Below are 12,998 nucleotides of genomic sequence, written 5' to 3' on the forward strand. Positions count from 1 at the left end.
TTTGTTTCAAAGCCAACAAAATTACCTAGTGTTTGACCCATCCTTTTTTCGATATTGCAAATTTTGTATTTTTTAGAAATGTTTAAAGTCAATTTTTTCGACTAAAAACCATACTTTTATGTTTAAATGTCCACTATTTTGTTATGCATTCGAATTTCAAAAAAAGGATGGGTCAAACACGAGATAATTTAATATACTTTCATGTCGTTTTGGAATTTTTCATTTCGGGTAAGCCCCCAAGTGCCAATCCATGGTACCGCAAATCATGTTTTTTTCGAATGACCATGTTCAAAGAGCCATTGGAGAGAGGGGAAGGGGTTCACATATGAAAACAAACTTGTATATATTAGTATAAAATGCAATGTTTAGAATGCGACAAACCCGAATCGATTCGCTTTTCGCGTTATCGAGAAACAAATATTTGAAATTACGCCAAAAATATGGTGTAAAAAGTACTATGCCCCCTTAAATTTGTTATAGAAGGTGGGGCACGTGCCCCAATGTGCCCGGGCCTCTGCACGTCAGTGTCGACGAGCACACGATATTTTGCCTCAAAAACTTACCGGATTTTATTGAGTTCTTGAATATCTCGGTAGAAGCATGTTTGATGAACCTGGAAATACTGAAAACCTAAGCAGAGGGTTCAAAACCCCTGAAAGGAGGATGGTTTTAATAGCTGTTATCCATGGCTAAAAGTAAAAACGTGAATGGATAAACCTCTAATCCAAGGTGTAATGCGACCCGTGCCGAGGGATGAATAGTGGGAGGGGAGGGGAGAGGGGGGAGGGGGGTTTCTATAAATACTCAGCCTCAAACGGAACCTGTGGAGTACCAGGGCGCTCTCCACAGTATTCAGCCCTTACCACATCATGAGGGGCTCTGATGCGGTGCACTTTTCTTTCCCCTTAACTCGTGGGATTCTATTTGAATAATAACAAAACAAACCTTACTTCAGTGAGCATGGACGGATTACATAATTTGTTCGCAAGAGGTGGTATCCAGAGACCTCCGCCGATGGACACGAGTAGAAGCGCCAGCGTAAGCGGAAAGGGAAGCGGCACACCTATCGTTCCAACTGCATTTACGCCGGACGCAGCGATGAACGCTAATAAAAGCAGTGGAAGAGATATATACTACCAAGAGTGATAGCGGCGTCTCATCAGCTCGATGCCATTATCGAGTTCGTGGCAGGTCGCAGCACCCTAGCAAAGGACCTGAAACAAAGTTTAATCATGCTTCGGAGCACCATGCGTGCTGCGACGAAGGAGCACAGTGAACTCGAAACGCGAGTAAAAGTGGCAGAGAAAGAGACTGAGAAGTCGTTTGAATCGAGGGGAGGAAACCCCCACGGGCCCGAAGAAGCGCCTGATCGTAAAGGGTCGCAAGTCAACTGAAGGACCCACCGAGGGTAACAAGTCGATCAGTGGGAATTAGTCAAAAAGAAGAAGGCCAGGAAGAAAGAGGAGGATCGAGCTCCACCGAAAGTAGTCAGAAAAAAGAAGAACAAAGGCGATGCCCTTATCCTTAAAATTGAGGGGACGAAATATGCGGAGGTTTTGAAGGCCATGAGTTGAAAGGTCTTGGCGCAGATGTGCGGAGTATCCGCCGCTGTCGCACGGGCGTCATGATCCACTGAGAAGGGTTCTGTCTACAAAGTGCTGGCAGAAAAGGTCTTCGGCGATAGCGTAGATCCGCGCACTAACACTCCAGCTCAAAAACCTGGACGAGATCACTGAAGCGGGCGAACTAGCACGAGCTGTCAAGAAGTAATGTAACGTGGCGGTGACTACCGAGGCAGTTCGTCTGTGCAAGGGACCGACGGGAACCCAGGTAGCAACTATAAGACTTCCACTGGTAGACGGAAATGCAGCCCTGAAAGTGGCTTAGCTGAAGGTGGGATAGTTCGTATGCCCATTGAGCGTATTCCAGCAGCAGGAGGCCTCCTTCCGTCGCTTTGGGCGAGGGCACAAGTCCTGGAGCTGTAAGGAGCCAGATAGAAGCCACATGTGTAGGAGATGTGGCGGTGCGGGTCATATAGCGAGGGACTGTACAGCGCTGCCCAAGTGCTTGTATGTACCGGCCAACGGGATGCTAAGCACACAACAGGAGAGCCCGGCAGGCGCGCCGGCGACTAAAACACGGGCGTAGTGCAGATAACGCATCTAAACTTGAATCACTGATATGCGGCCCAGCAGCTGTTGTACCGAGCAGTTACTGAGTCGTTGGCCGACATTGCAATCATCTCGGACCCATACCCCATACCGGAAACGGCAACTGGGTCTCGGATAGGTCCGGGACGGCGATTACATAAACCACAAGCAGGTTCCCGGTTCAAGAGGTTGTGTCAACCACAGACGAGGGATTTGCGGTTGCCAAAATGGGTGGAGTGCTCTACTGCAGCTGTTATGCTCCGCCGAGTTGGTCTATCGAGCAGCTTATGCGGATGGTAGACCGAATATCAGTTGTGCTCACTGGTCTAAGGTCGGTGGTTGTGGCGGGAGACTTTAACGCTTGAGCGGTAGAGTGGGGAAGTCGCCGCACGAATCATAGGGGTCGGATTCTGCTTGAGGCTCTGGCAAAGCTTAACGTAGATCTGGCCAACGTCGGCACCATAAGTACGTTCAGTAGAAATGATGCGGAGTTAATCGTCGACGTGACATTCGGTCCTGGTCTGATAGGAGACTGGAGGGTAAACAATGGCTACACTCACGGTTAGGCTTGGCATGCACTTTTCGCTTTTAATTGCTCTTTTGATTACTGCTCCTCAGCCAAGCAGAATTTGAAGAAGTGGAGTATGGGGCATTTGTAGAGCTAGTAATTATCTATAATATTGCTGAAGAAAGTGAAGTTATATCTTTAGTATTTACCGCGCTGTAGGGTAGTAATGGCGTTGGTAGCAAAAAGAGCGCTCTTTTTGCTACCAAGAGGGTAGCAGCCTTATAGCGCCATAAATACAAAATGTACAGTAATGCTTACTTCAGCAATATTGTAGATAATAACAAATTCTACAAACGCCTCATACATCACTTTTTCAAATTTTGCTTGGCTGAGATGCAGTAATCAAAAGAGCAAAATCGAAGCGAAAAGTGTATGCCAAGCCTGCTCACAGTAGTAATCAGGCAGTACGGTCGGTCAGATAACAATGCGGCAGACGGCTGGTAGAGCCGACGCTCCGACCACCCGTGGATGGAAGACATCATACTTCGATCCCGAAGTAGTTCTGGAAGCGATCCGAAGAGAGTGCGGTGATCGCGATATGCCCGATCCGAACGCTGATCATTTGGTTAAGGTACTGTCGCGAGCGTGTGACGCCACTAAGCTTAAGAAAAGTCGACCGAGGTATGGTAGGTCACCGGCTTACTGGTGGACAGAAGGTTATGCGCTAGTGCCAATGCGAACCTGTGGGGTGATGCCTACTGGGTCGTAATGGCAAAGACCAAGGGCGTGATGGTGCCCGCAGAGCGATCGCCAGAAATACTGGAGCGGATCATCGAGGGCCTCTTTCCGCGCCATGAGCCAAGGCTCTGCCCTAAGACCGCTGAGTCGTTCCAATCCCCGCAGGGATCCGCAAGGTTTCATACTGGGCCCGGTGTTGTGGAACGTCATGTATGACGAGGTGTTGAAGCTAAAGTTCCCGGTAGGGGTTGTGATTGTCTGCTTTGCGGACGACTTCACCTGAGAAGTCTACTCCAGTAAACTGGAGCTAGCGCATCATAAAACGGAGGTTATCGTGGTAGACAACCGCAAGTCGGTGCAGCAAGTAAAGATCAGCGTCGGGGACTGCACTGTTTTGTCAACACGGTCCTTAAAACTCTTGGGAGTCATGGTCGACGACAAGCTTAAGTTCGAGAGCCACGTCGACTATGCCTGCAAGAAGGCTTCCACAGCTATTTCGGCATTGTCTCGTATGATGTCCAATAGCTCTGCAGTATATGGCAGCAAGCGAAGGCTATTAGCCAACGTGGACCAGTCCATACTTAGGTATGGCGGGCCGATGTGGTCATCAGCGTTAGGAACCAAAAGCTACCTAGGTAAGCTGGAAAGTACCTATCGTCTCATGTACTTGAGAGTGGCGAGTGCGTATCGCACAGTTTCGCATGACGCAATCTACGTGTTAGCGGATATGATGCCTATTGGCATCATCACCAGCGAGGACGTAGTCTGCTTCAACCAACGTGGAACTAGAAGCATAAGGAGTATCACAAGATCGGTTTCGATAACCACATGGCACTATGGGCCAGAAATTGTAATTTCGGGACAAATATATTTGCGGTTAAACGGCGTGTCTCAGCTCAATATAGTCTTCGGCAACTTTTTAAATGAAAAAATGATGCATCTTTTCAAGGGGTCGTTCAATATTTAAGTGTTACTTTAACAACAATTTAAGTAATAACTTTTTGAGTAAATATTTTTTCACCTTTTTGGTTTCAGAATATTAAAGATGAACCAATTTCAAGCATTTTTTCTGAAGATATCAAACTTCTACCTTTTACCCATTTTCAGCAATAGACCTTTGTTTATAAACGACCCCTCAAATCACATTTCTTCTTGTAACATGTTTATTTCAACAGACAGCTTAATGTGATGTTCTAGACAACATTTTGCACATAAAAGAGGAATATTTTTGCTGGAGACTGTTTCGCTTTTTCTGCATTAATTAATAGGATATAACTGTTTTAGGCTAAAAACCGTTTGATGAAAAATGTGAATTTTTTCAAGGGTGGTGTCTTCGGAGTAAAATAATAGTAAAATAATAAAATATAGCGCTTCTTTCTGCATTATTAGGGAGACCATGAATTCACCTATTAGGGTGATACAAACTTTTGTTTTCTTAAATAATTTTAAAGACAAGGTTTTTTCTCCAAAAGTTGCAGAAAATACTAGAATAAGCAACTTTGCTGAATAAAGTAACTATCTATCTCTTACCGGTTACAAAATATAATGATGTGTTAAAAAAGAGCATTTAAAAATCAATTACACTCAATAACTTTGCACACGATTATTTTATTGCTTACAAATGTTCTACAAAGTTATTTAGTATGTTGAAATTCATATTTTCTGTGAAGACTGTTTGACGCTGGGACGCATATTTATTAAGTTATAAAATGTATGGAAAAAAAATCCGCACTATTCCCAGGTATTTCCAGCCATGGTATTCCCAGGTATTCTCTGAAATACATATTTGGGCAGATAGCTTTAATAATTCCCTACAAATTGGTATGCAAACTAATTGCAGATACCTGCAGATGGCTAAGATATTCGGATTTTTCATCAAACGGTTTTTAACCTAAAATCAGTTATATCTTATTAATTAATGCATATAAAGCAAAACAGTTTTCAGCAAAAATATTCCTCTTTCATGTGCAAAATATTTTCTAGAACATTACATTAAGCTGTCTGTTGAAATAAACATGTTACAAGAAGAAATGTGATTTGAGGGGTCGTTTATAAACAAAGGTCTATTGCTGAAAATGGGTAAAAGGTAGAAGTTTGATATCTTCACAAAAATTACTTGAAACTGGTTAATCTTTAATATTGTGAAACCAAAAAGGTACAAAAAAGGTAACTTACTTACTTACTTAATTGGCCTAACGTCTTATGACAAGGCCTGCGCAGTATAATTTCTCCATCTGTTTCGGTCCATGGCAACTGATCTCCAGTTCCGCGGGCACCCAGTGCTCGCCAGATCTCGCTCCACCTGGTCTTGCCACCTCGCTCGCTGTGCCCCTCTTCGTCTTGTTCCTACCGGATTTGATGCGAAAACCATTTTTCCAGGATAGTTGTCCGGCATTCTAGCAACATGTCCTGCCCAACGTATCCGTCCAGCTTTAACCACTTTCTGAATACTTGGTTCGCCGTAGAGACTCGCGAGCTCGTGGTTCATTCTTCGCCTCCATACACCGTTCTCTTGCACTCCGCCAAAGATGGTTCTTAGCACCCGCCGTTGGAAAACTCCGAGTGCTCGTAGGTCCTCTTCTAGCAATGTCCACGTTTCGTGCCCGTAGAGGACAACCGGTCTAATTAGCGTTTTGTACAGTGTGCACTTTGTACGGGGGCTCAGATTGTTCGACCGCAAGTGTTTGTGGAGTCCGTAGTAGGCCCGACTTCCGCTGATAATACGTCTTTTAATCTCACGGCTGGTATTGTTGTCCTCTGTTGCCAGCGAGCCAAGGTATACGAACTCGTCGACTACCTCGAACTCATCCCCGTCGATTACCACGGTGCTGCCTAAGCGAGCCCTGTCGCGCTCGGTCCCGCCCGCCAGCATATACTTCGTTTTAGACGTATTTATCTGCAATCCAATCTTCTCTGCTTCGCGTTTCAGTCTGGTGTACTAATCTTCCACCGCCTCAAATGTTCTGCCGACAGCATCCACGTCGTCAGCAAAGCAGATAAATTGACTGGATTTATTGAAAATCGTGCCCCGCATTTCGATCGCCGCTCGCCTTATAACACCTTCAAGCGCAATGTTGAATAGCAGGCAGGAAAGACCATCTCCTTGTCGAAGTCCCCTGCGAGATTCGAATGGGTCCGACAATCCACCCGAGATTCTCACACAGCACTGGATCCCATCCATCGTAGCCATGATAAGTCTAGTAAGCTTACCCGGAAAGCCGTTTTCGTCCAAAATTTTCCATAGCTCTTGTCGGTTTACGCTATCATATGCGGCTTTGAAATCGATGAACAGGTGGTGCGTGGGGACTCGGAATTCGCGGCACTTCTGGAGGATCTGCCGCAGGGTGAAGATTTGGTCTGTTGTAGACCGACCCTCCATGAAGCCGGCCTGGTAACTTCCCACAAATCTATTGGCTATTGGCGATAGTCGATGAAAGAGGACTTGGGACAGCACTTTGTAGGCGGCATTCAGGATAGTGATGGCTCGGTAGTTCTCACAATCCAGCTTATCACCTTTCTTGTAGATAGGGCAGATAACCCCGTCTTTCCACTCCTCCGGTAGTCGTTCCGTATCCCAAATCTTGACAATCAATTGATGCAGACAGCCGGCCAACTTGTCCGGGCCCATTTTAATAAGTTCCGCTCCAATGCCATCCTTTCCCGCTGCTTTGTTGTTCTTCAGCCGCTGGATGGCTTCTTTAACTTCCCTTATCGATGGGGGTGGCACATCTTCGTCGCTTGCTGCACCAATGTGGTCACTTCCTCCGCTATCATGGTCTTCCGCCTGCACGCCATTCAGGTGTTCATCGTAGTGCTGCTTCCACCTTTCGATCACCGCACGGTCATCAGTCAAGATACCTCCATCTTTATCTCTGCACATTTCGGCCCGCGGCACGAAGCCTTTGCGAGATCCGTTGAGTTTCTGATAGAACTTTCGTGTGTCGTGAAAGCGGTACAGCTGTTCGAGTTCTTCGCACTCCTTCTCCTCTTGGTGGCGCTTCTTTTCCTTGAAGAGTCGGGTTTGCTGCCTCCGCTTCTGTTTGTATCGCTCCACATTCTGACGGGTGGCTCTACGCAGCATTTGTACCCGCGCTGCGTTCTTCTTATCCAATATCTGCTGGCATTCCTCGTCAAACCATTCGTTACGTCGATTCGGTGCCACACTGCCTAGGACGTTCTCCGCTACGCTGTTAATGGCTGTTTTCACGGCATTCCAACAGTCTTCAAGAGGGGCTTCATCCAGCTCTCCCTCTTCCGGCAGCGCGGTTTCGAGAGATAACGCGTAGTTTTCGGCGACCTCTGGTTGCTTCAGTCGCGCTAGATTATACCGTGGCGGGCGGCGGTATCGTATGTTGTTCACAACAGATAGTTTTTGACGTATCCCTACCATCACTAGGTAGTGATCCGAATCAATGTTAGCGCCCGGATAGGTTCTGACGTCGATAATGTCTGAAAAGTGCCGACCATCTATCAGAACGTGGTCGATTTGTGATTCTGTCTGGTTGGGTGATCTCCAGGTGTACCGATGGTAGAGGTTATGCTGGAAGAAGGTACTACGTATCGCCATGTTCTTGGAGGCGGCGAAGTCGACAAGTCTTAGGCCGTTTTCGTTCGTTTGCGGGTGAGCGCTGAACCGTCCAATCACCGGTTTGAATTCCTCCTCCTGACCAACCTGAGCATTACAGTCCCCGATGATAATTTTGACATCATGTCTTGGGCAGCGGTCGTATTCACGCTCCAACTGCGCGTAGAATTCGTCTTTGTCATCATCGGTACTTCCGAGGTGAGGGCTGTGCACGTTAATTATGCTTATATTGAAGAATCGGCCCTTGATTCTTAATCTGCACATTCGGGGGTTGATCGGCCACCACCCGATCACCCGCTTCTGCGTCTCGCCCATCACTATAAAAGCTGTGCCCAGCTCGTGTGTATTGCCGCAGCTCTGGTAGATGGTATGACCATCTCTATACGTACGTACCATCGTTCCTTTCCAGCATACCTCCTGCAGCGCTACGATGTCGAACTTGCGGCTCTTCACTTCTTTAGAAAGCACGTGGGTACTTCCGAGGAAATTTAGAGACCGACAGTTCCATGTTCCTAATTTCCAATCGTTAGTCCGTTTTCGTCGCCTGGGTCTTTGCCGATTGTTCCGATTAGAGTTATTATTATTACTTACGGAGTCGATTGCTTTGGTTTTTTTTAGTGGTTCAGGCTTGCAAAGCCCGCAACCAACCCCACAGTATCGCCGGAGGGCCAACGTAGCTCGAAGGAGCCCTCCTCCCCTGTCAGCATACGACCTTGGTTTCCACCGGGGTTGGTTACCCGATCTCCACCCGAGGTTGCTCGTATCCCGGCTGGTACCATGAGGAGGTTGGGGTAGGAGTTGCTAGGTAAAAGGCTGTGAACCACTGTGGGGTCTATTTTATGCCCAGTGCACAAGGCACCGATGGTACGCATTACCAAGCCATTTACCAGCCAAAAAAGGTTACTCAAAAAGTTATTACTTAGATTGTTGTTAAAGTAACGCTTAAATATTGGACGACCCCTTCAAAATATGCATCAATTTTTTATTCAAAAAGTTGCCGAAGACCACATTGAGCTGAGACATGCTGTTTAACCGCAAATATTTTTGTCCCGAAATTTTAATTTCTGGCCCATAGTGCATGGCAGAGGGCATGGTCTGATTCCACAAAAGTATCCGGGTGGGTCGACAGGTGCCACGGCGAGGTCAACTTCCTCCTGACACAGATTCTGTCAGGACATGCTTGTTTTAGACAGCAGTTCGGGCATACGGAGTCTCCCGCGTGTCCCGAATGCGTGGGTGTAGAGGAAACTGCAGAACATACTTACTTCATACGCCCTCGTTTCGCGAGTGCGAGAAGCAACTTGATGGCAGTGAGCGGACAGGACACTACTCCGGATAACTTAGTCCAAAGGATGTGTTTTAGCTCGGACGTCTGAGGAGCGGTTAATGCGGCTGCTACCCAGATTGTATTTTAAAAAACCGCCGGAGAGCCGATCAACGGCGACTAGACAGCTTAACTATCATAGTCCAGTACAAGGTTAGTCAAGAGAGGTTTTGTGATGTAAGAATTTGTTTTTCACCCCCGCTGGGTTACCCTTGACGATCACCGAAATTTTCAAAGCGCAAACTATTGAATGTATAAACAACGTCAATGGTTGCTAACCAATCGTTCCGCGCACTTCTGTTCTACAAACTGTGAAAACTAGATCGCCTATTTTAACTCACCTTGGTCCAGTACTTATCTAAGAGGGTGCGTTAAGCACAAAAGCCTCTCCCTGAAGTAATACCAATAAGGTGGTGCCAGGGAGGATTGAGGTTGGAGACTCGAGTGAGGTTTTAGTGGCTCGGGATCCTCACATACTACCTGAGTTGTCTTCCCAGGTGTCTGATCGTATCTGCTCAGGTGCTTAGCAGATTTCCCTACTCGCCAAAAAGCAATGCCTTCGGGTAGAGAAATCACATATCATTGGGAGATACGTCGGCCACGACTTCAGTGATCAAAGGATGTCCACAAGGAGCAGTTCTCTCCCCCTTGGTCTGGTCACTGGTGGCCGGGGCACCCCTTTACATGCTATAACTGCTTGGTTATGAGACAATTGACAAAGTTTGACGGAGTACTGTCAAGTCGCTTGCAAGCAGCTCAAAACACCACCGCGTTATGGTGCTTACAAGAGGGGCTTAATGTAAACCCCTTCAACACAACCGTAATGGAATGGTATAGGCGAAGGAAACATACTATTACTTCCCCTATACTGAATGAAGTAAAACACCTCGGAATAATTCTCGATAACTATAAACTTGGAGCTGGCGACTGTTGAAGATTCACGAATTTTGTTTTTTTCGGCAGAACAGTCGGCAAAGTAAAACGACACTTTACCTTTTCTATGCCTGACGTTTCGATCTATTTGACATCTTTTTCAAGGGGTTAGGGTTAGGGTTTTTCAAGGGTGCGAAGGCTGAAGTGTAAACTCTCCGCCTGCAGGACGGTTCTCTCGACTCCCAGGAACCAAAGCAGAGGGTTCATAGCCCCTAAAGGGGATGGTTGTAATAGCTGTTATCCATGGCTATTATGTAAAAACTTTAATGGATAAACCCCTAATTCAAGGTGTGACGCGACCCGTGCCGAGGGATGAATGGTGGAGGGGGTACTATAAATTCTCTCGTCGCAACGGAGCCTGTGGAGTACCAGGATGCCCTCCACAGCAATTTACCCTTGCTGCTAGGTTCATGAACCTAATCATCTCTTATTGGCACATGTCTCACTCCAGCTACCAGCCTGTCAATTCCTTAATAGGTGATAGGTTAGCTTGAAGCGTATAGTAAAATAATAAAACGGGGCATACCACAATAGTTCAAAATAATGGACGCAGTGGTAAGAGTACCCAACAGAGGAGAAAAAAGGGGTTAAAACCACGTATCGTCTTTTGTCTGGTGGCTTCTGCTGAAGGCTTAAAGTAGTCACATCAATTCGCAATACTAGCATTAACCGAGTGTATATCTAAACGAACACCCTGGCTGAATCGGCAATACTACTAACCAAAAGGGTTGTACCATCGATTTTGGTCTAAAATGGCGTCAGATATTATAGGCTCTATAATGTAAGTCATATCGAGCAACTCGACTCGACTCAGTCCCTGTCGAGTGTCGAGTGCGGGTAAAACGGGCAGCATAGCGACTCAATGCATGAGTAAAACAAACCAAACTTAGGCATCATTTGCTGACGGTTGAGTCACTAGCTTTTTAGTGGTTGACTCAGTCAGAATTACTCCACAACATCGTGTGTGACGTGTGACTCGTGTAATATCAAAAGTCGGTCAGTCGAGCAAAGTGACACTCGACGAGACTTAACTAATAGGGCCTTTTGTTTTCTTCGACTCGTCTTCGTTTCAAATTAGCCATATTGCAGAGTTTTTCATGTATTTAGTTTAGCTTTGGCCCGCCGTCTCAGAAAGCAACCAATAAATCATTCCAATTACAAATATTACAAAGGTTTAGTTGTTTTCAAGCATTACACCGGTCCTGTTGGATTCTTTTTTGTATTCCACCAATTTTGAACTTACTCTAGACCAACCCAATAACTCAAATAAGTTCTTATCAAAATATTCTTTATTTAGCTTTACTTCTTTGTTTCCTAAATCGTTTTCTTACAGTCTAATCGCTAATTGCTTAATTTGTTCGATTCTAATCAACCGAATTTGATCGTGTGAGTGTGTGTGTGTGTTTGTGTTTCGTTGGGAAAGCAACCTTAACCTATTTGTATTGTTTCGAATTCCACCCTCGTCGCGATTCCCTATAATTTGTTAAATGGAAAAACTAGCCCGGCCCCGGCGTTGGAGGCAAAGGTCTCGTAGATCTTCGTCAACGAAGCTTGCCTGCCGTTCGTTGAGACGATCTACAAAAGTCATCCCCACACCGGTGGTGAGGTGATACAGTACGCGACTATCCTAAATGACGGGGTGGAATGTATTTCAAGTCTCTTTGTTTTACTTCCCATTGGAGCTGATACTTAGAATGTATGAATCACCCATACCCGGCTTATCCGGGGTCGGATTGGTGATGCGCAGATTAATAGTAGAAAAATCTGTATGGCGATGGGGCTGAGTAGGATGGATAATTGTAATAGCCTTGATAGGCAGCGGCAGTGGCACTGAGTGGGGCTTGGTTGATGGCATTTGGGGCAGAGTAAAATGCAGCTCGCTGGGGATATTCATATTGCTGAAAGGAATGCTGTGGGACAACGTGGCCGCCGTTAAAAAAGTATGGATTATATTGGGACTGAAATGCCAGCTGTTGTTGCTGCTGATAGGCAGCCAAGAGTGCCAGTTGATTCTGGTAGGCAGCAGCAGCCGTGTAAGGATTCCAACTGTAGTATGGCAGGAAACTCGGAGTGTACACGGGATACTGGGAACTACTGAGGTAATCACTCAAGAAGGGATACGATTGAGGTATATTCGACTGCGGCTGATAGTAAAGCGATTGAGGATTAAACGTCGTTTGCTGCTGTTGTGGTGGCTGGTTTTGCTGTTGTTGTTGCTGTTGCTTTGCCTTCAGTCTTAAGCTGGCCAAAAACTTTTCCGTATCGAAGGATGGAGCTAGAGCGTCGACCTGCCCGTATGCCTGCTGACGAGCATCGTCAATTTCTGCTTCGATTTCGTTTTGAGAAACACGAGCTTCTTGAAATCCTGGTCCCACAAGCAGTCCAGTCGGTACATCTTGATCTGCTGCCACCAAGCCGTATTTGCCTTTGGTAACTAGTTTCTTGTTGATGGCGATCGGTAACCCTAGCGATCCGATTTCACTGGGTTTGATTCCTGCGATGGCAGTAGCTACGGGACGCGCGACGGCAAGGCCTCCATCTCCGACGACTGCGGTAGCAACGGGCTTCGATGATGCGACTCCTCCTTCGCCGGCAATGGCCAAACCTGTGGACGACATGGAATAAGATAATTAGCTTATGTTGAGAAGTAAGGTAATAAAATTTTATTGATATTTTGTGATCAATCGTTTTTTGGATATTATTTTCAACAACAAACTTTAGTAAATTTAAGAGCATCTTCAAAGTTCTACAAAACTTTAT

The 12,998-nt window shown here is 46.1% G+C and overlaps 1 protein-coding gene across 1 annotated transcript in view; it reads right to left on the minus strand.

The window, feature by feature from the left end:
* Positions 1–11,664: 11,664 nt before the first annotated feature.
* Positions 11,665–12,998, minus strand: part of LOC128736400 (uncharacterized) — a 128,853-nt gene continuing 127,519 nt past the window's right edge. Inside the window, exon 7 of the mRNA XM_053830881.1 lies at positions 11,665–12,843. Within this exon, the coding sequence (XP_053686856.1) occupies positions 11,987–12,843 (857 nt within the window). The 3' untranslated portion in view covers positions 11,665–11,986. The remainder of the gene's footprint in view (positions 12,844–12,998) is intronic.

Source organism: Sabethes cyaneus, chromosome 2 (genome assembly GCF_943734655.1).
Source record: "Sabethes cyaneus chromosome 2, idSabCyanKW18_F2, whole genome shotgun sequence".
NCBI classification, from domain to species: domain Eukaryota; kingdom Metazoa; phylum Arthropoda; class Insecta; order Diptera; family Culicidae; genus Sabethes; species Sabethes cyaneus.